Here is a 24,901-nt window from a genome sequence, read left to right as displayed (position 1 = left end):
TTGCGGAGAATGTCCCATTGAAGTGGACGCAGATGAAACTGCGCAATGGAACTGCCTCCATTGCTGCCACCATCTTCCCTAGGAAGTGCATGAGGCGCCTCAAGGGGTGCGACTGGGCTCGAAGGAGAGATTGCACCCCTGTCCGTAGTGAACGCTGTTTGTCCAGCGGAAGTTTCACTATCGCTGAGAGAGTATGAAACTCCATCCCGAGATATGTCAGCGATTGGGTCGGTGTCAATTTTGACTTTGGGAAATTGATGATCCACCCGAATCTCTGGAGAGTCTCCAGAGCAATGTTCAGGCTGTGTTGGCATGCCACCCGAGAGGGGGCCTTGACAAGGAGATCGTCTAAGTAAGGGATCACCGAGTGTCCCTGAGAGTGTAGGACTGCTACCACTGTTGCCATGACCTTGGTGAAGACCCGTGGGGCTGTCGCCAGGCCGAAAGGCAGCGCCACGAACTGAAGGTGTTCGTCCCCGATGGCGAAACGCCGGAAGCGCTGATGCTCTGGTGCAATCGGTACGTGGAGATAAGCATCCCTGATGTCGATTGATGCTAGGAAGTCTCCTTGGGACATCGAGGCGATGACAGAGCGGAGAGATTCCATCCGGAACCGCCTGGTTTTTACATGTTTGTTGAGCAGTTTGAGGTCGAGAACGGGACGGAAAGATCCGTCCTTTTTTGGCACCACAAACAAGTTGGAGTAAAAACCGTGACCCCATTGCTGAAGGGGAACAGGGATCACCACTCCTTCTGCCTTCAGAGTGCTCACCGCCTGAAGAAGAGCGTCGGCTCGCTCGGGGGGCGGAGATGTTCTGAAGAAACGAGTCGGAGGACGAGAGCGGAACTCTATCCTGTAACCGTGAGACAGAATGTCTCTCACCCATCGGTCTTGGACATGTGGCAACCAGGCGTCGCAAAAGAGGGAGAGCCTGCCACCGACCGAGGATGCGGTTTGGGGAGGCCGAAAGTCATGAGGAGGCCGCTTTGGGAGCGGTTCCTCCGGCGGTCTTTTTAGGACGTGACTTAGACCGCCATGAATCAGAGTTCCTCTGACCCTTCTGTGGCCTGTTGGACGAGGAGAATTGAGACCTGGCTGAGGGCCGAAAGGACCGAAACCTCGATTGTACCTTCCGTTGTTGAGGTCTGTTTGGTTTGGACTGGGGTAAGGACGAGTCCTTTCCCTTGGATTGTTTAAAGGGAACCTGTCAGCAGAAATGTCCCCTAAAACCTAACAGATTCCCCCTCTGCAGCTCCTGGGCTGCATTCTATAAAGGTCCCTGTTATGATTGTGCCCACTTTCTGACCGAAAAAAAGTGTTTATAAAGTTGTACCTTTTTGGCTTCTGATTCTGTAAATCCGTCACGGGGGCGGGCTGCCTGATGGCCGTTATTCTGCCCCCTGGTCCTGTACGCCGCCCCCATCGCTGATTTCAATACTTCTGGACGCCGCCCACTGCTCCAGCCATCCCCGCGCATGCCCAGTGCCCATCTCTCGGGGATGAGCACTGTGCCCAGCGTCACGTGCACGCAGGGTTAAGATTATGGGCGGTGCTGTGATGTTTATTCCTAAGCAACCGCCCATAATCGCGGGACCGCGCTTTCGGTGTAGTCACTGCTCCGCGCTCTTCCCATCTATTTCCTGCCTCGGGGCAAGATGGGAAGGAGGCGAAGTGAGGTCAGCAGCAGCGCGCTTGCGCAGAAAGAAGCAGGCCGAGGGGGAAAGCGCGGTCCCGCGATTATGGGCGGTTGCTTAGGAATAAACATCACAGCACCGCCCATAATCTTAACCCTGCGTGCACGTCACCAGCGGTGACGCTGGGCACAGTGCTCATCCCCGAGAGATGGGCACTGGGCATGCGCGGGGATGGCTGGAGCAGTGGGCGGCGTCCAGAAGTATTGAAATCAGCGATGGGGGCGGCATACAGGACCAGGGGGCAGAATAACGGCCATCAGGCAGCCCGCCCCCGTGACGGATTTACAGAATCAGAAGCCAAAAACGTACAACTTTATAAACACTTTTTTTCGGTCAGAAAGTGGGCACAATCATAACAGGGACCTTTATAGAATGCAGCCCAGGAGCTGCAGAGGGGGAATCTGTTAGGTTTTAGGGGACATTTCTGCTGACCGGTTCCCTTTAATGATTTCATCCAATTGCTCGCCAAACAGGCGGTCGCCAGAAAATGGCAAACCGGTTAAGAACTTTTTGGAAGCAGAGTCTGCCTTCCATTCACGTAGCCACATGGCCCTGCGGACTGCCACCGAATTGGCGGATGCTACCGCCGTACGGCTCGCAGAGTCCAGGACAGCATTCATGGCGTAGGACGCAAACGCCGACGCCTGAGAGGTTAAGGACACAACCTGCGGAGTAGAGGCACGTGTGACTGCATTAATCTCAGACTGACAAGCTGAGATAGCTTGGAGTGCCCATACGGCTGCGAATGCCGGAGCAAAGGACGCGCCGATAGCTTCATAGATGGATTTCATCAGGAGCTCTATCTGCCTGTCAGTGGCATCCTTGAGTGATGCACCGTCTGCCACTGCAACTATGGATCTAGCCGCCAGTCTGGAGACTGGAGGATCCACCTTGGGACACTGAGCCCAACCCTTGACTACGTCAGGGGGGAAGGGATAACGTGTGTCATTAAGGCGCTTAGTAAAGCGCTTATCGGAAAAGCTCGGTGTTTCTGGACTGTATCTCTGAAGTCGGAGTGATCAAGAAACGCACTCTGTGTACGTTTGGGAAACCTAAAATGGAATTTCTCCTGCTGAGAAGCTGACTCCTCAATCTAAGGAGTTGGAGGAGAAAGATCCAACACCTGATTGATGGACGCTATAAGGTAGTTTACTATGGCGTCCCCTTCAGGTGTATCAAGGTTGAGAGCATCGTCAGAATCAGAGCCCTGATCTGCCACCTCCGCTTCATCCTCCAGAGAGTCCTCATGCTGAGACCCTGAACACTGTGATGAAGTCGAGGGAAGCTCCTGGCGAGCCCGCTTAGCCGGTCTGGGACTGCAGTCCGTGTCAGAGTCCTCACCGTGGGACCTATGAGTCGCCCCAGGAGCACTTTGCTGCGCCGACCGAGGGGGGTCTGAGGGAAAAGGTTCAACAGTGCCCGGGGCTTGCAAAGTAAGCCTGTGCCTTGGCACCCTTGCTTTTTGCGGACGACATGCTGTTGTCTCCTCTTAGAGCAATCAGAGAGGGTATATAGCCAAAGCACTAGTGCGGCCGTACAGAGAAAATGTATACAATATAAGCATATAAATATACACTTCGGCACCCAGTGGGGCAAGCACCTAGTAACAGGTGCGGCTTACCGACCGCCCTCAGCGTTTGTGTGACCACCAGATTCCCTGCCTGTGCCTCCCAGAGCTGTGGAGCTCGTCTCTGAAGTTCTCCAGCGTCAGAAGTGCTGATAGGAATGGCTGCCAGCGTTCTGAGAGGAGGAGGGAGCCGTGGGCGTGCCTTAGAAAGTGCGGGAATCTGGTGCCCCACGGTGCTCAGTGAGGGGGGAGGAGGATACTAAGTATGCTCCAGCCCTCAGCGCTGACGTCCAGTGCAGCGTCCCGCCCTTAACCCTGACTGGCAGGCCCGGGGGCGGGAATATGCGGTACTAGGCCGCAAAAGCCGGGGACTAAAGTTATAAGCGCGGCCGGCAAACAAGCGCGGTCAGCGCGGTAGTCCCGGCGCACAAACACAACCAGCAGCTGCTGCAGCGTCCATTAGACAGGCGCTCTATGCGCCGTCCCCAAGGGGACACAGAGTACCTCAGAGGAGCAGGGCCTGTCCCTGACGATACCCGGTCTCCTGTCCAGCAGATTCCCCCAGGGGCTGCGGAGGGAGCACGTTCCCAGTGCCTGGTGACCGGTTAGGATCCCACTTCACCCAGAGCCCCTAAGGGATGGGGAAGGAAAACAGCATGTGGCTCCAGCCTTTGTACCCGCAATGGGTACCTCAACCTTAACAGCACCGCCGACCAGAGTGGGGTGAGAAGGGAGCATGCCGGGGGCCCTGTTATGGGCCCTCTTTTCTTCCATCCGATATAGTCAGCAGCTGCTGCTGACTAAATTGTGGAGCTTGCGTGCATGTGTGCCTCCTTCAACACAAAGCATAAAAACTGAGGAGCCCGTGATGCACGGGGGGGTGTATAGGCAGAGGGGAGGGGTTTACACTTTTAAGTGTAATACTTTGTGTGGCCTCCGGAGGCAGAAGCTATACACCCAATTGTCTGGGTCTCCCAATGGAGCGACAAAGAAAAGGAATTTACGGTAAGTAAACAAAACTCCCTTTTTCTTTGTCGCTCCATTGGGAGACCCAGACAATTGGGACGTCAAAAAGCAGTAAAAGAATACCTCAATAAAAAGAGCCGCAACGGCCCCCTCTTACAGGTGGGCAACCGCCGCCTGAAGGACTCGCCTACCTAAACTGGCGTCTGCCGAAGCATAGGTATGGACTTGATAGTGTTTTGTGAAAGTGTGCACACTAGACCACGTAGCTGCCTGACACACCTGCTGAGCCGTAGCCTGGTGCCGCAATGCCCAGGACGCACCCACGGCTCTGGTAGAATGGGCTTTCAGCCCTGAAGGAAGCGGAAGCCCAGAAGAACGGTAGGCTTCGAGAATCGGTTCCTTGATCCACAGAGCCAAGGTTGACTTGGAAGCCTGCGAACCCTTACGCTGGCCAGCGACAAGGACAAAGAGCGCATCTGAACGACGCAGGGGCGCCGTGCGAGACACGTAGAACCGGAGTGCTCTCACTAGATCCAAAGAGTGCAAATCCTTTTCACATTGGTGAATTGGATTAGGGCAAAATGAAGGCAAGGAGATATCTTGATTGAGATGAAAAGGAGATACCACCTTAGGGAGAAAATCCGGGACCGGACGCAGAACCACCTTATCCTGGTGAAACACCAGGAAGGGGGCTTTGCATGACAGCGCTGCAAGCTCAGACACTCTCCGGAGTGATGTGACTGCCACTAGAAAGGCCACCTTCTGCGAAAGACGTGATAAACAGACATCCCGCAGCGGCTCGAAAGGTGGTTTCTGAAGAGCCGTTAGCACCCTGTTAAGATCCCAGGGTTCCAGCGGACGTTTGTAAGGTGGGACTATGTGGCAAACTCCCTGCAGGAACGTGCGGACCTGCGGAAGCCTGGCTAGACGCTTTTGAAAAATACGGAGAGTGCCGATACTTGGCCCTTGAGAGAGCCGAGTGACAAACCCTTGTCCATTCCGGATTGAAGGAATGAAAGAAAAGTGGGTAAGGCAAACGGCCAGGGAGGAAGACCGTTATCAGAGCACCAGGATAAGAAGATTTGCCAAGACCTGTAATAGATCTTGGCGGACGTAGGCTTCCTGGCCTGTCTCATGGTGGCAATGACATCCTGAGATAACCCTGAGGACGCTAGGAGCCAGGACTCAATGGCCACACAGTCAGGTTGAGGGCCACAGAATTCAGATGGAAAAACGGGCCTTGTGAAAGCAAGTCTGGGCGGTCTGGAAGCGCCCACGGTTGTCCCACCGTGAGATGCCACAGATCCGGGTACCACGACCGCCTCGGCCAATCTGGAGCGACGAGAATGGCGCGACGGCAGTCGGATCTGATCTTGCGTAACACCCTGGGCAGCATCGCCAGAGGAGGAAACACATAAGGCAGTCGAAACTGCGACCAATCCTGAACTAACGCATCCGCCGCCAGAGCTCTGTGATCCTGAGACCGAGCCATGAATGCCGGGACTTTGTTGTTGTGCCGTGACGCCATGAGATCGACGTCCGGCGTTCCCCAGCGGCGACAGATCTCTCGAAACACTTCAGGGTGTAGAGACCATTCCCCCGCATCCATGCCCTGACTGAGAAAATCTGCTTCCCAGTTTTCTACGCCCGGGATGTGAACTGCGGAGATCGTGGAGGCTGTGGCTTCCACCCACTGCAGAATCTGCCGGACTTCCTGGAAGTCTTGACGACTGCGAGTGCCGCCTTGGTGGTTGATGTATGCGACGGCAGTGGCGTTGTCCGACTGGATACGGATCTGCCTGCCCTCCAGCCACCGATGGAAAGCCAATAGGGCTAGATACACTGCCCTTATCTCCAGAACATTGATCTGAAGGGAAGACTATCGGAGTCCAGGTTCCCTGAGCCCTGTGGTGGAGAAAAACCGCTCCCCATCCTGACAGGCTCGCGTCCGTAGTGACCACAGCCCAGGTTGGGGGTAGGAAGGATTTTCCCTGCGATCGAGAATTGGGAAGGAGCCACCACTGAAGAGACTTCTTGGTTGCAAGGGAGAGAGAGACGTTCCTGTCGAGGGAAGTCGACCTCCTGTCCCATTTGCGGAGAATGTCCCATTGGAGTGGCCGCAGATGGAATTGCGCGAACGGCACTGCCTCTATAGCTGCCACCATCTTCCCCAGGAAGTGCATGAGGCGCCTTAAGGGGTGTGACTGACCCCGAAGAAGAGATTGCACCCCTGCCTGCAGAGAAAGCTGTTTGTCCCGCGGTAGCTTGACTACCGCTGACAGTGTATGAAACTCCATCCCGAGGTAAGTCAGTGATTGGGTCGGTGTCAACTTGGATTTCGGGAAGTTGATGATCCACCTAACTGCTGGAGAGTCGCCAGAGCGACGGTAAGGCTGTGTTGACACGCCACCCGAGAAGGTGCCCTGACTAGGAGATCGTCTAAGTAGGGAATCACCGAGTGGCCCTGAGAGTGTAGGACCGCCACAACGGATGCCATGACTTTGGTGGGGCTGCCGTGGGGCTGTCGCCAGGCCGAAAGGCAATGCCACGAACTGAAGGTGTTCGTCCCCGATGGCGAAACGCAAGAAGCGTTGATGCTCGGGTGCGATCGGCACGTGGAGATAAGCATCCTTGATGTCGATCGATGCTAGGAAGTCTCCTTGTGACATCGAGGCGATGACCGAGCGGAGAGATTCCATCCGAAACCGTCTAGTTCTCACATGTCTGTTGAGTAGTTTGAGGTCCAGAACGGGACGGAGTGAGCCGTCCTTTTTTGGCACCACGAACAAGTTGGAGTAAAAGCCGCGACCACGTTCCTGAAGGGGAACGGGGATCACAACTCCTTCTGTCTTCAGAGCGTCCACCGCCTGAAAAAGTGCGTCGGCCTGAGCGGGGGGCGGAGAGGTTCTGAAGAAACGAGCCGCAGGACGAGAGCTGAACTCTATCCTGTAACCGTGAGACAGAATGTCTCTCACCCATCGGTCTTGAACATGTGGCCACCAGGCGTCGCCAAAGCGGGAGAGCCTGCCACCGACCGAGGATGCGGCTAGGGGATGCCGAGAGTCATGAGGAGGCCGCCTTGGAGGCAGTGCCTCCTGCGGCCTTTTGGGGGCGTGACTTGGACCGCCACGCATAGGAGTTCCTCTGGCCTTTCCCGGCCTGCTGGACGAAGAGGATTGGGGCTTGGCGGAGGGACGAAAGGACCGAAACCTCGATTGTATTTTTCGTTGCTGAGGTCTCTTAGGTTTGGATTGGGGTAAGGAGGAGTCCTTTCCCTTGGATTCCTTAATAATCTCATCCAATCGTTCGCCAAACAAGCGGTCGCCAGAAAACGGCAAACCGGTTAAGAACCTCTTGGAGGCCGAGTCTGCCTTCCATTCGCGCAGCCACATGGCCCTGCGGACTGCCACAGAGTTAGCGGATGCCACAGCTGTACGGCTAGCAGAGTCTAGGACTGCGTTCATGGCGTAGGAAGAAAAAGCTGACGCTTGAGAAGTCAAAGACGCAACTTGCGGAGCAGAATTACGTGTGACAGCATTAATCTCAGCCAGACAAGCTGAGATAGCTTGGAGTGCCCACACGGCTGCAAAGGCCGGGGCAAAAGACGCGCCCGTGGCTTCATAGATGGACTTCACCAGAAGCTCTGCCTGTCAGTGGCATCCTTTAGCGATGAGCCATCTGCAACCGACAACACAGATCTAGCCGCTAATCTAGAGACTGGAGGATCCACCTTGGGACACTGAGCCCAACCCTTAACGACCTCGGAGGGGAAGGGGTAACGTGTGTCAGTAAGGCGCTTAGTAAAGCGCTTGTCCGGAACCGCTCTGGGCTTCTGGACAGCATCTCTGAAGTTAGAGTGATCGAAAAACGCACTACGTGTACGTTTGGGGAACCTAAACTGGTGTTTCTCCTGCTGAGACGCCGACTCCTCTACAGTAGGAGGCGGGGGAAAGAGATCCAACACCTGGTTGATGGACGAGATAAGATCATTCACTAAGGCGTCCCCTTCAGGTGTATCAAGGTTAAGGGCGACGTCAGGGTCAGAGCCCTGAGCTGCGACGTCCGCCTCGTCCTCCAGAGAGTCCTCAAGCTGGGAACCCGAGCAGCGTGAAGAAGTCGGGGAAGATTCCCAGCGAGCCCGCTTAGCCTGTCTAGGACTGTGGTCCGGGCAGGAGTCCTCCACGTGAGACCTAGGGCCCAACCTGGGAGCGCGCTGCAGCGCGGACCGAGAGGGGCCTGGAGGCGACAATCCAACAGCGGCCGGGGCCTGTGTAAGGACCGGTCTGGACTGCAAAGCTTCTAGCAGCTTGGCAGACCATTTGTCCATAGACTGACCCATGGATTGTGAAAGTGACTCAGAGAGTTTCTCAGCAAAAGAGGCGAACTCTGTCCCTGCCGCCTGGACAGGGGGAGCAGGGGGGTCTACATGAGCTGAGGGGCCCACTAGTGACCGAGGCTCCGGCTGAGCAAGCGAAACAGGGGTCGAGCATTGCTCACAGTGAGGGTAGGTGGAACCCGCAGGTAACATAACCCCACAAGAGGTACAGGCCGCAAAAAAACCCTGTGCCTTAACAGCTTTGCTCCTTGTGGACGACATGCTGTTGTCTCCTAGGAGAATGATCATATGGGCAAAAAAAGGGTATACAGCCCGACCGAACAGAAATATATATATATATATATATATATATAAATACGTATCTATTCCGGCACCCTAGGGGGACCAGCACCGGGTGACCGGTGTGGCTTACCGACCGCTAAAAAGCGGAGTGTGTGTCCTCCAGATTCCCTGCCTTAGGTCCCCCGGAGCTGCAGAGCTCTTCACTGAGAATCCTCCACCGGCAGAATGCCAAAAAATGGCTGCCAGAGCTCTCAGGGGAGGAGTGGAGCCGTGGGCGGCGCCAGAAAAGTGCAGGAATCTGGGGTCCCCACAGTGATCAGTGAGGGGGGAGGAAACATGCAGTATGGTCCGGCCCTCACATCAGACGTCAGGTCGGCAGTCCCGCCCTTACCCCTGACAGGCAGGCCCGGGGGCGGGATTTTTGCGACTAGGCAGCAATGAAGCCGGGGACTAAATTTGAGACCGCGCCCGACAAGCAGGCACGGTCGGCGCGGAAGTCTGCCGGCCTTCTCAATTCAGCAGCTGCCGCAGCGTCCGGGGAGAAGGTGCGCTCCCTGCACAGTCCCATATGGGGACACAGAGTACCTTAGAGTTGCAGGGCCCGGTCCCTGAGGTTGAATAGACTCCGGTCCGGCAGATTCCCACAGGGGCTGCGGAGGGAGCACGGTCCCAGTAAATGGATGACCGCTCAGGATCCCACTTCTCCCAGAGCCGCTAAGGGATGGTGAAGGAGACGGCATGAGGCTCCGGCCTTTGTACCTACAATGGGTACGGTACCTCAACAACACCGCCGACGTAGTGGGGTGAGAAGGGAACATGCCGGGGGCCCCGTGGGGGCCCTCTTTTCTTCCAACCGACATAACTAATATGAGAATGCATGAGTGGATGTGTGCCTCCTTCCACACAAAGCATAAAACTGAGGAGCCCGTGATCCACGGGAGGGTGTATAGGCAGAGGGGAGGGGTTACACTTTTTTAAGTGTAATACTTTGTGTGGCCTCCGGAGGCAGAAGCTATACACCCAATTGTCTGGGTCTCCCAATGGAGCGACAAAGAAATTATATTATAATAAAATTTTCAAATCACTCCTTTTTATTGTTTTTACCCCTGCAAAAGAAGACAAATCAAAACAGAGTGTGTGATATAGATGATATAGATTATATATATATATATATATATATATATATATATATATATATATATATATATATATATATATATATATATATATATATATATATATATATATATATATATATATATATATATATTTATATATTATATATATATATATATATATATATATATATATATATATAATAATATATCTTAAATCTATTATATCTTATATCTATTATATCTTATATCTATTATATCTTATATCTATTATATCTTATATCTATTATATCTTATATCTATTATATCTTATATCTATTATATCTTATATCTATTATATCTTATATCTATTATATCTTATATCTATTATATCTTATATCTATTATATCTTATATCATATATCATATATTACTAGAAGGTGGCCCGATTCTACGCATCGGGTATTCTAGAATTTACGTATTGTGTAGTTCATGTATGATTTTTGTTTACATACATATACACACATATACATATACACACATATATACATATATACATACATACATACATACATATATACATGTTGTTGTCTGTAGTTACCAAGTGTTTGTGTAGGGCGCTGTACATGTTCTGGGTGTTGTCTGGGTGTGGCGGGGGGTGAGAGCGGTGTTGTATGTGTGTTGCGTTGTTTGTGGAGCGCTGTGTGTCTGTAGCGTTGTGGGTGTGTGTTGCGCAGTTTGTGTGTGTGTGGTGTGTTTTGTGCAATGTGTGTGTTGTGCGGTATGTGCGTATATTTATGTATGCCGCGGTGTTTGTGTGTTGTGTGTGTGTAGCATTGTCTGTGTGTGTGGGTGTCTGTGTAGGGCGGTGTTTGTGGTTCCCAGTGTGTGTGTGGTGTGTTGTGTGTGTTGGGGGGAGGTGTGCACCTCCCATCGTGCTCCATCCCCCATGCTGCACACCCCCCAAAGTGCTCCATCCCCCATGCTGCGCACCCCCCATCGTGCTCCCTCCCCCATGCTGCGCACCCCCCCATCGTGCTCCATCCCCCATGCTGCACCAGCATCAGCCTCTCCCCTCCCAGCATCAGCCTCTCCCCTCCCAGCATCAGCCTCTCCCCTCCCAGCATCAGCCTCTCCGTCCCCAGCATCAGCCTCTCCGTCCCCAGCATCAGCCTCTCCGTCCCCAGCATCAGCCTCTCCGTCCCCAGCATCAGCCTCTCCGTCCCCAGCATCAGCCTCTCCGTCCCCAGCATCAGCCTCTCCGTCCCCAGCATCAGCCTCTCCGTCCCCAGCATCAGCCTCTCCGTCCCCAGCATCAGCCTCTCCGTCCCCAGCATCAGCCTCTCCGTCCCCAGCATCAGCCTCTCCGTCCCCAGCATCAGCCTCTCCGTCCCCAGCATCAGCCTCTCCGTCCCCAGCATCAGCCTCTCCGTCCCCAGCATCAGCCTCTCCGTCCCCAGCATCAGCCTCCCCCTCCCCAGCATCAGCCTCCCCAGCATCAGCCTCCCCCTCCCCAGCATCAGCCTCCCCCTCCCCAGCATCAGCCTCTCCGTCCCCAGCATCAGCCTCCCCCTCGCAGCCTACCCCAGGATCAGCCTCTTTACTCCCAGCCTCCCTCCTCCCAGCCTCCCCCAGCATCAGCCTCCCCCTCCCAGCCTCCCCCAGCATCAGCCTCTCTCCTCCCAGCCTCCCCCAGCATCAGCCTCTCTCCTCCCAGCCTACCCCAGCATCAGCCTCTCTCCTCCCAGCCTCCCTCAGCATCAGCCTCCCCCTCCCAGCCTTCCCCAGCATCAGCCTCGCCCTCCCAGCCTTCCCCAGCACGCCATGCTCCTCTGCCGACACTCACAGATCCGATCGCATACACTCACACACACACATCCGATCGCATACACTCACACACACACTGACGATATCGCACATACGCGCTCACACTCACAACATCCGGAGATACCACATGCTTCTGGCCATGTGATTCTCCGGCAGGTCCTGGAAGGTCACTCCACAGTATCGCCGCCGAGAAGCAAGCGATATCCCAGGATGTTGTGTGTGTGTGAGATCTGATGTGTGTGTGTGTGAGATCTGATGTGTGTGTGTGTGTGTGTGTGTGTGTGTGTGTGTGTGTGTGTGTGTGTGTGTGTGTGTGTGTGTTCCGCAGCTGCAGGACCTTGATGCGCTGGTAACTATGCTACCATGGTTACCAGCGTATCCCGTCCCCCGCTCGCACGGGAGCCCACACCAGCATACAGCGGCAACCCCAGAAATGCGAGGGTATGTGTCGGCTGGGCTGGCGGCGTACGCTGACGTGGGCTCCCGGGGGTACAGTACTCACCTGGGAGTCGTGGCTCCGTGTCGGTTCGGGGAATGCGTGCGGGGGGCGGGGCCAGAGCGAGCGTGCATTGCGTGAGGGGGGCGGGGTGTGGCCGAGTTGCCAATGCGTGCAGGGTGCCGGGGAGAGAGGCCAATCCGTGTGGGGGGCGGAGCCTGGGCGAGCGGCCAGCCAATCCGTGTGGGGGCGGAGCCTGGGCGAGCGGCCAGCCAATCCGTGTGGGGGCGGGGCCATGGCGAGCCCAGCGGCCAATCAGCTTTGTGTCACCGTTTGGAGACAGACAGACAGACAGACAGACAGACAGACAGACAGACAGACAGACAGACAGACAGACAGACAGACAGACAGACAGACAGACAGACAGACAGACAGACAGACAGACAGACAGACAGACAGACAGACTTTTTTTCTCTTCAAATCACTCCCCCTTTTTTGGTTTTTACCACTGCAACATTGCAAGAAGAGGGGTTTACAACAACAATGTATCTACCCCAAAATGGTATCAGAAAAAATAAATAAAGTAAAAAAGTCAGCTCAGGGCACAACAAATAACCCCTCACATATCCCCCATATCATGAAAATGGAGAAAATATTAAGGGGCTCTGAAAATGGCAACACAAGCAACATTTTTTTGTGCATGGGGGAAAAAAGTAGTATATAAACAACAAGTATTAGTATCTACATAATCGCCAGGGCAGCTGTATTGCACAGTGTACATGGTAAATAAAAAAAAACAAACAGAATAGCCTGGCTATGAAGAGGTAGAGTGTTTTGCAGTTACCTGTAATAAGAGGAAGGACGAGCCGGGGCATCTGGGGTGTCCTCTTCCAGTTCCCGGTAGACTACCTCGGGAAGTTTTGGGGTGGTTCCGGTGGACGAGCTGTGGTGATGGTTGAAGTCCTTTCTTTTGTCCTTATTTTTATGTTTTCCAGATTTAGGCGTTGCGGTCGGAGTCTCATTGTTTTCTTTATTGCTCCCATTCTCTGGCGCCTCCTCTGGAACGTCATCATCTTCTGATACTACATCCAGATTGTCCATGATGCTTATCCGGTGCACCCGTCCGTGCAGCTCCACTTCCACTAGCCGCTGGGCCTGCGCGTAGGTCATCACCTCTCGGTGGGGTGACTGGGACAGCTCGGACTGAGTAGGTGATTGCTTGTTGGCGGAGCGAGGCTGCCGACCCTTCTTTTTGGACCTTCTGATGGGGGTCTGCTGTTGCAGCGGCGGGTTGTCATGGTCATAATGGTAGAGGTGGTACTCGATCCCACTGTAGCTTTTATAGATCCTTCTGCAGGTGTCTACCGGACATTCGTAAGGAGGCTTATTGGCCCTCAAGTTGTGGCAAAATGTCTTGACATCAAAGTCCACACCCATTATGTTACAACTGCAATGAAATATAGAACAAGATCAATACATAAATCTCAGAGGTGAAGGGGTCAATCTTTCACTGATAGTTCTCAGTAAGTTTCACAGCTGGTTTTGGCAACCAAACACTGACACGTGTATAAGGACTAAGGGAGTATAATGGAAACAAGCAGGAACCTCTGAGCTGCAGTGTGTGCTCAGTGCTCCCCAGTCACTTCCATGGGGGCCGCTCCTCCCCTATAAGCAGCAGGTGCTTTAATAAGCAGCTCGGGGGTCCCCGTTTTCCATATAGGTGAAAATCACACACATCAGAGTTGGCAATAAACTTGAAGTTAGCTGAGAAAAGTTTGTAATTCGACAACTCCTGTAAAAACGAGGGCATAGAATGGTGGACGGGCTCAGATTGTGCGCACGCTCATCTGGAGCCGAGTGACCCTTCATTTTGTGACAAGTCTTTTGCACGTTTTGTAATCAGTGGTGGGGGTTGGTGTCTCATAACCTGGACCCCTCTACTGATCTGCAGGGTGCATTATGCTCAGTCATGTGTTAGAAAAAAACAAAAAATAATATATAAACATCCAGGTACCCTGTGCCTGATCTAGGGCACATGTGTCATTATCCACAGGAGATTCCATAAAGACCAAATACCGTATTTTTCGGATTATAAGACGCACGTTTCCTCCCAAAATTTGGGGAGGAAAATGAGGGGTGCGTCTTAAAACCCAAATATAGCTTACCGGTGGGGCTGTCTGTGCGGCTCTGCGTGCGGTCGGACGGCCGGGTGCCTGTGTTTGCGTGCCGGCTGCCTGTCTGTGCCAGCTGCTTCTCTGGCGGGCAGCCTGCTGGCTGCCACCCTGTGTGTGCAGCTATGCGGACTACAGTGGCTGTGCAGCGTGTGTCCCAGTGTGTCCGCGGTCCCGGTTTCAAATGATGGGGCCGGGAGTCAGCGCATGCGCAGATGCAGCCCTTGGATGAGAGTTCCATCTGCGCATGCGCCGCTCTGGGCGCCATCACTTGAACCGGCACCGCGGACAGACTGGGACACTCACCTCACCGGCCTGCTCCATCACTGACCCATCAGCGGCGCTGCCACCACAGACGTCGCCGCCGCTGCCACCACTGATCCGTCGCCGCCGCTGCCAGCACAACCACTGCCTCCTGTGACCACGCTTCACCACCAGTGCTGCCCCCCTCCGGTAAGACAACACCGAAGTATAAGACGGACCCCTTTTTTTTTTTTTTTTTTTTTTTTTTACCTTTTTTCATCTCTAAATTTAGGGTGCGTCTTATAAAACGAAAAATACAGTAGATGTTAATCCGGCTGACATCGTGACAGGGGGTGCCTGTTGGATGTTGGTAAGAATGCAGACACGATGCTGGGGGAATGTTTTCATTCATTTCCAAAAAAGCTCCAAAATAAGAACACTTGTCCTTATTTGGAGAGTTCTGAAAATTACCAAGTGAAGTCACCAAACCATTCCCGACAGCGGGCAGAGCCCTATACTCAGGACAGAGGAGGGTCCTGGCAATGGAGTCCACATCTATCAGACATTCGTACCTAGAGCCAGGTGTCAGCAGCAGCGGCCAAATATAATACTGGAATCAACCCCAGACCTTTTCTCTCCTTAACTGCTTCCCAACATTGGACGCACCGGTATGTGCTACAGTGCGGTACGTTCCCACAAAAGGACGTACCAGTACGTCATGTGATCATAAGGGTACAAGTGTGGTACCCACACGATCGCTGCCCTTAAGTGGTAGAGGCACCGCCGTCACATCCGGGACCAATGTCCGCACCGCCCATGGCTGTATAACAGCGATCGCATCATTTTGGAGGCTGGGAGATGGCGTGCACTCCTTCTCCTCCCAATCGGGATTCCTGTGATGAGATCAAAGGGTTCTGATTGTTGTTATGGCAACAGGAGGTCAAATGACGATCTCCGGGTTACTTGGCTACCATGGCGTATTAGACCATGCTAGGAGCATGGTCTAACAGGCATTCTGTCAGTATCACACTGGCAGGTGTAATGTATTGCCATGCTTGTGCATAGTAATGTACTACACAAGCAATCAAACTAATAAGTGTTAATGTGCTATAGAAGGACCAAGTAAAAAAAAAATTATGTATACTTTAAGTAAAAGCAAAAGGAGTACACATCGGGTACTGCAGTGTCTTGAAAGACCTGACCTATAAATCAACCACTCGTTATCCCCTATATGTTATTGTGTGAAGGAGCAAGAACATAAATGTGGTATCACTGTATTCGTACTGACTCAAGGAATAAAGATGTGTTATTTTTACCAAACAAGGACAACATATTAAACCGACACGAAGACTAAAACAGTCTTATCACGCATACCGCACAGTGAATGGCATAAAATAAATCAACAAATTCTTGACCGGCTGTCGATTTGCATATTCTGTCTCCCCAAGACAGCAGCACGGGTCATTTATCCTGTGCTCTACGCTGAGCGCTTACACCGGGTTTATGCGCAAATCTCTTAAATACGTGATTCAGATAGAGCCCCAATGGAACATTAACTATAATGAGGCAGAGGCAGTCATTGTGGACTGTCTCCGACATAATCCAGAGGTGTTCGGCTTTTTAAGTATTCATAAAAGTGCAATGGGTCACAATTTTGTGCAGTTCTGAAAGGAAGGAAACTACTTAACAGAGGCCAGACGGAGTCCGGTGTAACTCTGCTGCTTCATTATAGTGAATGGATCCCTTGGTGAACTCATCTGAATTACCTTAGTCTGAAATTTAGCTTTAAACCTCAAGGTGCTCAGTGTAGAGCGCAGGATAAATGTGATCCAAATTGTCATGTAAAATGTTCCCAATAAAAGCATCAACTCATTTCACAAAAAAAAAACCAAAAAACAAAAACCTCCACTCATTGTCCATCTGTCAATGGAAATATAGGGGGCTTTCACATTACTGGTAACAAAAAAGCCCCCCGCCCCCCAAGAAGAAATCCACAATATCTGCACACCCAAATCCAAATACCCCCTCCCTTTTGAGCCCCACAATGTGCCTAAACCACATCTAGGGTTCACGTTTCACATTTCTGTAGTGAGGAAACCCTGCTAAATTTACTGGGTGTGTGCCTCCAAAAGCAAGAGCTGAGCACTAAGTACGGGCACTGCAAGGTATGGGCACTGCAAGGTATGGGCACTGCAAGGTATGGGCACTGCAAGGTATGGGCACTGCAATGGCAGATTTGCAATTTTCATTCAGGAACATCCATTGCAGCTTGTTTCTGGAAAATGTCCATGAGGTCAAAACAGTCACACTTGTGGATAGGTTCACAGACCAAGTTGGGGGGCGGTCACTTGAGGGGTAATTCTACTCTTCTCACATTTGGGGGCTCTATATATAACTATTCTAGGAAAGTCTGTGCTCCAAGGGTCAAATCGCGCTCCTTCCCTCCCAAGTCTCTTCATGTGGCTAAGCGGGGGTATTGCCACGCTCACCAGAAATTGTGTGGCACATTTTGATGCCACTGTTACCCATTATCTTATGTGAAAATGTAAAATATGTGGCTAAAACAAAATTTGTGCTAAATATGTCATTATTTTTTCTTGGCCGCCCAATGGTATAAAATTCTGTGACACAGCTGTGGTTTCTATATGAACATTGCACCCCTAAATAAATGAATGAAATGAGAGGTGTAGTTTGTAAAATGAAGTCTCTTATGGGTGTTCTGGTACCTCAGTGGCTCTGAAAATGTGAATGGCACCCGCAAACCATAACAGCAAGATCTGCACTATAATATGGCGCTCCTTCCCTTTTGAGCTATTGGTGAACTCTGGAGAAATTGTGTAACAGACTCCACCGTCCGTTTTCTCCTATTGTCCCTTTTAAGAATTAAAGTTGGGGCCAAAGTAACAATGTAGTGAGGAAAAAAAAAATGGAATTTTTTATTTACTAAGCCCAATGTTATGCAATTCTGTGAATCGCCTTAGGTTGAAAATTACAACACCCCTAGATAAATTCCTTGAGGTGCAGCTTCCAAAATGAGATCATTTGGGGGGGGGGGGATCTTCAAATGTGACATGGTGTCTGCTGCAGATTCTAGCCAAAATAGCACTCCAAAATTCAAATGTTGCTCCTTCTCTACTGAGCACTGACATGCGCCCAAACAGTAGTTTTCCCCCGCATATGGAGTATACCTGTACTCAGGAGAAATTGCATGGTCCATTTTCTCCTGTTACCCTTATGAAAATTAAAAATTTGGGGGAAAAGCAACGTTTGTGTGATATTTTGTTCTTCATTTTCACAGCTCAATGTTTTAAAATTCTGTAAAGCCTCTGGGGGTTCAAGGTGCTCACTACACATCTTGATAAATTCCTTGGAGGAGGTCTAGTGTCTAAAATGGGGTCACTTGTGGGGGAGCTCCACTGTTTAGTCACATCAGGGGCTCTGCAAACGCGACATGGCATCTGTTAACAATTCCAGACAATTTTGCGCTCCGAAAGTCAAGTGACGCTCTTTCTCTTCCGTGCACCCAAACAGTAGAGTTAAACCACACATGGGGTATGCCTGTAATCAGGAGAAATTGCATGGTGCATTTTCTCCTGTTACCCTTGTGAAAATGCAAGATTTGGAGGCTAAAGAAACATTTTTGTTGGAAAAAGTAACTTCATTTTTTCCTTCCTGTGAAGCATCTAAAAGGTTAAACTTCTTGGGTGTGATTTTTAGCAGTGTGAGGTGTACAGTTTTTGGAACGGTGTCACTTTTGGGGTATTTTCTGAAAATTGCTGATAAATTATATTTTAAAGGGTTAAGTTTACTTTTTTTAGGAAGTTAGGTTTCAAAAAATTGCGCTAATGTAAAGTAGACATGTGGGAAGTGTTATTTATTAACTATTTTGTGTGACATACGGTAGCTCTCTGGTTTAAGGGCATACAAATCCAAAGTTTTATACCGTATTTTTCTGATTTTAAGACGCACTTTTCCTTCCTAAGCTTTGGGAGGAAAACGAGGGGTGCATCCTATAATCCGAATGTAGCTTACCAAAGGGTGGTGGAGAATGGTAGCAGGAGGCGGGGCAATGCTGCGGGTGGTGAGTGCTTCAAATACTGGAGCACAGAGTCAGCACGTGCCTAGATGGAGCTCTCGGATCAAGACCTCATCTACGCACGTGCCGCCTCCGATCCATTGATCTCCCCAGAAACTGACTTCAGGAAGATGGCGCCTTGAGGTGGCGCATGCCGATAGCGCCCGTAGTCGGTGCATGTGCAGATTGAGCCATTTCTTTGAAGCCTGCACCACCAACTGTTTCTGGGACACCCACTGCACCACCATGGCTCTACCACCACCCCTGCCTCCTGTGACCCTGCTCCACCACCGCTGCTGCCCCCCCAGTAATACAGAACCCATTTTTTTCCACTTTCATTCCTCTAAATTTGAGGTGCTTTTTAAAATCTGAAAAAATACAGTATAATATATATATATATATATATATATATATACACATACATACACATATATATATATATATATATACATACACACACACACACACACACACACACACACACACATACATACACAGTATGTATATCTAAACTTTTTTTTTTAACCAGAATGCCAATATTTTCACAAATCAACCACAATAGGCCACGGAAAGAAGAAAAAAAAACAAAACACTGGGATCTGTAAAGTTCTAGATCCACCACCTCTTAAAGTGACACCCGTTAGTATTGTCAAATTCGGCCTGGTGGAAGATGAAAACAGCCAGGAGGGGGTTAAGGCTTAAGTGAGGTTCGCCCATTATAGAGTCTTTAAAAAAATGGGGCAATGGCGGTCCAAACTTACCTGCCGGACCCCCCCATTTCTTCATCCTGTGGGTCTATTTTTAACCCCTTAAAGTCTTGGAGGTCTTGAGGGACAGACATCACTACCACCAGTCATCCACCGCTGCAGACAATCACAGACCCAGGGGGAGGGGCGTGGGGGGGTCCCATGTCAGTATATAAACATCATCAGGGAGGTCAGCGATTGGTTGCAGCAGTCACGTGACAGCATTTGATCACATGTGTGGCCTTTTAGTAAAATTGCAGACAACCCCTTTAATTAAAGGCTCTATAGAGATGGGGGGCTGCGGATGTGAGGGGGCGGCACTCACCCGGCTGTGTGTCATCGCCAGTCAGCGCAGGCCGAGAACCCGGGCAGAGAAGTCCACACTAGGAGGCTCCGGGGGCAAACACGGGCGACTAGGCCCCGAGTCCGGGCTCTCGGCTGCAAGGTGTGGCCGCTCACGCGGAGGGGTCCCTCGGGCACCACCCCGTCTATCCGGGGCGTCCTCCTCGGTTTCCGGGCGGTCGGAGGCGGCTCTGAGCCCGGGACGCTCCTTCCGAGCCGCGGGAAACAATGGAGTCTCCTCAGGAACCAGCGGCCCTGCCCGTGTAAACTCAGCCCCTCACAGCGCCACACACGGCAGATTCGTCGCCTTCCCTCTTATTACACCTACCAGAGGAGGAATAAACATGTAACCTTCACAAATCACCCATTATCTTCTCGGGATTTCTCACCGAGGGATTTCATCTCATATTTTCAGAAAAAATAATTTTCTTTTGTAACGAATCTGCCGTTAATTACCACGTGATGCCGCATCCTGGCGTCCACAGGGGGTGACACGAGGGAAGACGGAGGGACGACAGGTGGGTGAAAAAAAAAGCGCTTTATTCCGGATTTAGTCATTATTTTGGTTACTAGAGGTTTAGAAAATGAATTGTAGACGACGGGGGGTTTCAGGGTGACCATTTGTTTCTAAAATTAGTTTTGGGCGATGTTTTATAACTCGCAGTACCCCCTTAAAGCCCCCCATCATATAGAAGTTTCTAAAGTTTTCCCTCCTAAATTGAAAGTTTAGAATTTTTTTTGTACATTTTATTTTCTCAACTACATTGTTTCCAGCAATGCTTTATATTTATGATCACAGCTCGCAGTTATCGATGCATCATTTTATACATTTGTTAAAGTCAGGAATATCCATGAGCTTCCCCTTTAAAAACTGAACTAGTGTTTATAATTTAAAGGGGTATTCCAGCCGGAAACCTATCCCTGCGATTTCTGAGGGATTGTCCCCCACCACACCCCTTGTCCGCTTTTCTCACTCCAATAGACTTTATATGGAGCAGCAAAGCACATCCCAGACCGTCGTCATGTTCAGGCTCCTCCGGTGGACGGTGGTCTGGACCTAGAGGAGTCGGACCCCCCGGTCGCAGGGGATTGAGGCTAGGTGCCTGGAACCCGTCAAGGAGGACGGTCAGCAGCCTGGTCCTATCGCTGGTCCGGGACCGAAGGAACGGCGGGGTACACGGACCCTAGGTCGGGGAGAAGCTTCAAGCAACCCAGCAATTAATCTGCGGAGGACAGGGCCTTTATGAACGAGGGAGATAGGGCTTTCCTAGCAAGCGGCCTACTGAATTCCCAAGCGTGAACCCTGAGAGCAGGCTCCTTCACTTAGCCATAGTGGGGAGCGGGGCCCAGAAAGCTCCAAGCTACCGGACCACAACAGACAATCTAAACTTTTGTACCAGGAGGCAGGTTACGGACCACCAGGCAGTGCTGCAGGGGACGGGACCCGGACGAGCTCCCCGAGAGAGGCAATGGCAGCCAGAGACTTGGTTTACCCTGTTGTCTGCGTCTGCTTCATTACTGAGTGAGTACCCGACTGACCTCTGCAGTGTGTCCCCCGCATCACCATCCAGAGTCCTGGGGCCTACCCCTACCCGTGGAGGGTAACTTCATCTAGCTGCCCCCATTCCATCACCCCGGGTATTCCCAACGGCAACGGCGGTATTCCCCAATTACCGCACACCACAGGTGGCGTCACAAACTATATAAATTCCCCTGTAAATACTCCCTTTTCCATTTGAGTGTGGCCCCTAAGCCCCCAGATCCGGAGACCCTCGAGCCACGAGTAATCACCACCCCCAGATCTGAGAGGTGCAATCCGCTGTAGGGGCGGCACATAATATTCATTATAACGGATTGGTAATAAATGTTTCTAGGTTATAACGTGCTCAAAGGGGTTGTCCAGGACTTTAATATTTGTCCTATTCTTAAAGGGGTTGTCCAGGACTTTAATATATGTCCTATTCTTAAAGGGGTTGTCCAGGACTTTAATATATGTCCTATTCTTAAAGGGATTGTATAGGCAAAAAAAAAAAAAGTTTGTGCAAAAAATAGCAATTTGATAATGATCTACCAGCACCCACCTGGATCAAGAGGAGGCGCTGCGTGTTCCGCACTGACACAGAGATGTCAGCATTCCCTCCAGCAATGAGACCACTGTGATTGGCTGTAGTGGTCAGGTGATTTGAGCAGCACACCATGGAATGTTTTTCTGATGTAATTGGACAATTGTCTCAAAAGCTCTTTAATGGACAGCATAGGCAATTCCCGTCATCAATTAAGCAGGTAAAAGGTCTGGAGCTGATTACAGGTGTGGTATTTGCATTTGGAAGATGATGTTGTGAACCCACAACGTGGTCAAAGGAGCGGTCAATGGAAGTGAAACTGACCATCATTAGGCTGCAAAAAGAAGACATGCATCAGAGAAATAGCAGAAATGTTAGGAGGGGCCAAATCAACAGATTGGTACATTTTAAAAAAAAAAGCGTCCTGGTGAGATGGGAACCCAAAAGGGCCTGGATGTCCCTGGAAGAAAACAGTGGTGGGTGAACGCAGAATCCTTTCTATGGTGAGGACAAAACCCTTCACAACATCCACCCAAGGGATCAACACCCTCTAAAAAAATCGGTGTTTTAGTATCGGTCTTCTATAAAGATTAGACTTCATAGGAGCAAATACAGAGGGGTCACCACAAGGTGCAAACCAGTATCAGCCTTAAAAATAGAAAGGCCAGAATAGACTTTACCAAAAAATCATCTAAATAAGCCGCCCAGTTCTGGAAACGCAGCCGAGGACGGATGAGACTAAGATCAACCTGCACCAGAACAATGGGAAGAAGAAAGTCTGGAGAAGGCTTGGATCGGCTCATGATGCACAGCACGTCCTCTGTAACACATGGTGGAGGCGGTGTTATGGCCGGGCATGCGGGGCTAGCAATGGCCCTGGGGCACTAGTGGTTATTGATGATGTGACTGAAGACAGAAGCAGCCGGATGAATTCTGAAGTGCACAGAGGAGACTTTCTGCTCAGATTTAGCCAAATGCAGCAATGATTGGATGATGCTTCACAGAACAGACGGACAATGACCCAAAACATCCTGCGAAAGCAAAGAGGTGGAATATTCTGCAATGGCCGAGAATCGCCAGATCTCACCCCATCGAGCTGCATTTCCCATAGAAGACAAAACCTAAAGAAAAGAGCCACAAACAAGAAACAACTGAAGACACCGCAGTAAGGCCCGTTTCACACGTCAGTGAAAAACACAGACGTTTTTCACTGGCGTGTAAAACACGCACATGTCCCTGCGTGTGCCGTGAATCTCGGCACACGTGGGTTGTCTAAGTGCAATCCGGGCTCCGTTCTCCGTGGCCCGTGATTGCACTTAGAAATCAACTCACCTGCGCCCGCTCCCGCTCTCCATGGTGCTGATCGCTCCCGCGGTGCAGCATCCGGCCGGCGGTGACCCCTGCAGCAGCTGCTTCCGGGTCGGCTGTGTCGTGCATCATGACTATGCGCGACAGTAATCAGCCGGCTCAGAAGCAGCAGGGAGGACGGGCTGTAGAGGACATCGCTGGACGCCGGGTGAGTAAAAATGTTTTTTATTTTAAAAGCACGTTTTTTTCTGGCACGTGTTTCACGGATCACACCACTGCGTGGTCCGTGGGACATCAGTGATGCCAGAAAAAAATGGACGTCTCCGTGCGGCAATCACGCACACGCGGGTACGCTGCACGGAGACACGTGCAGTGACAAATCACTGACGTGTGAGCAGACCCATTCATTATAATGGGTCTGCGTATGTCAGTGATTCTGGTACGTATTAAAAAAAAAAAGCACAAACGTATGGAGGAAAGACTTCAGGCGTCATTGCTGCAAAGGATTCTCTACAAAGGGTTAAAAATGAACGTTTTATTTATGGTAAAATTACTTTGTCCAATTATTTTAAGCCCCTGAAATGAGGAGGATTTGTAGAAAAATGGTTCCAATTCCTAAACGTTTCACAGGATATTTTTGTTCAAGCCAAACCTGAAAGTCTCCACTTCAAATGCAGCTCGATTGTTTAATTGTAAATAAAAAATAGTGGCCTTCAGAGCTGAAATCACAATGATTCGGTCACTGTCCAAATATTTCTGTGTATAACTGTAATCACAGGACACTGTAGTCCCGCTATTGGTGGAAATAGTGACGTCTCTGTGTCAGTGAAGACCGCCATTTAGCCTGTTCTGGATCCAGGTGAGTTAGTTGTCAGTTTGTTTCATAGATTCAAGCCCTTAGGAATGTTTATTTCTGTAGATAAACCCTTTAAGAATAGGTACTGAATATCCAATTGCAATGTAGAATGTCATGATTAAAGGGGTAGCAGGGGTTGTCCCATCTTGGATCCTTACGGAATATCAACGCTATATGCTATAAATGTCCGGAAGATGTTCCAAAATTTTTTTTAGGAAAAATAGAGTAAGTAAAAATAGGGAGGAGGGGGGTGCAGCTGCAGAGTCTTTCCAAGTCTGTGAGTGACTGCTGTGAGAGGCAGGATGCATCTGCAGAGTCTTTCCCAGTCTGTGAGTGACTGCTGTGAGAGGGGGGATGCAGCTACAGAGTCTTTCCGAGTCTGTGAGTGACTGCTGTGAGAGGGGGGATGCAGCTACAGAGTCTTTCAGAGTCTGTGAGTGACTTCTGTGAGAGGGGGGATGCAGCTGCAGAGTCTTTGTGAGTCTGTGAGTGACTGCTGTGAGAGGGGGGATGGAGCTTCAGAGTCTTTATGAGTCTGTGAGTGACTGCTATGAGAGGGGGGATGCAGCTGCAGAGTCTTTGTAAGTCTGTGAGTGACTGCTGTGAGAGGGGGGATGCAGATGCAGAGTCTTTGTGAGTCTGTGAGTGACTGCTGTGAGAGGGGGGATGCATCTGCAGAGTCTTTCCCAGTCTGTGAGTGACTTCTGTGAGAGAGGGATGCATCTGCAGAGTCTTTGTGAGTCCGTGAGTGACTGCTATGAGAGGGATGCATCTGCAGAGTCTTTCCCAGTCTGTGAGTGACTGCTGTGAGAGGGGGGATGCATCTGCAGAGTCTTTGTGAGTCCGTGAGTGACTGCTATGAGAGGGATGCAGCTGCAGAGTCTTTCCCAGTCCG

General features: G+C 50.9%; 1 protein-coding gene across 6 annotated transcripts in view; it reads right to left on the bottom strand.

The window, feature by feature from the left end:
• BRPF1 (bromodomain and PHD finger containing 1) overlaps window positions 1-20,042 on the bottom strand; it is a 108,985-nt gene extending 88,943 nt beyond the window's left edge. For all 6 annotated transcript variants that reach the window (XM_075321439.1, XM_075321440.1, XM_075321441.1 and 3 more), the window contains exons 1-2: window positions 19,763-20,042; window positions 13,047-13,649 (exon numbers count right to left, since the gene is read on the bottom strand). In XM_075321439.1, the coding sequence (XP_075177554.1) occupies window positions 13,047-13,639 (593 nt within the window). In that variant the 5' untranslated portion in view covers window positions 13,640-13,649; window positions 19,763-20,042. The remainder of the gene's footprint in view (window positions 1-13,046; window positions 13,650-19,762) is intronic.
• Window positions 20,043-24,901: the final 4,859 nt, after the last annotated feature.

The sequence above is a fragment of the Anomaloglossus baeobatrachus genome, chromosome 8 (genome assembly GCF_048569485.1).
Source record: "Anomaloglossus baeobatrachus isolate aAnoBae1 chromosome 8, aAnoBae1.hap1, whole genome shotgun sequence".
Taxonomy (NCBI): domain Eukaryota; kingdom Metazoa; phylum Chordata; class Amphibia; order Anura; family Aromobatidae; genus Anomaloglossus; species Anomaloglossus baeobatrachus.
The sequence above is the reverse complement of the archived record's forward strand: the minus strand, read 5'-3'. Positions and strand labels throughout refer to the sequence as shown.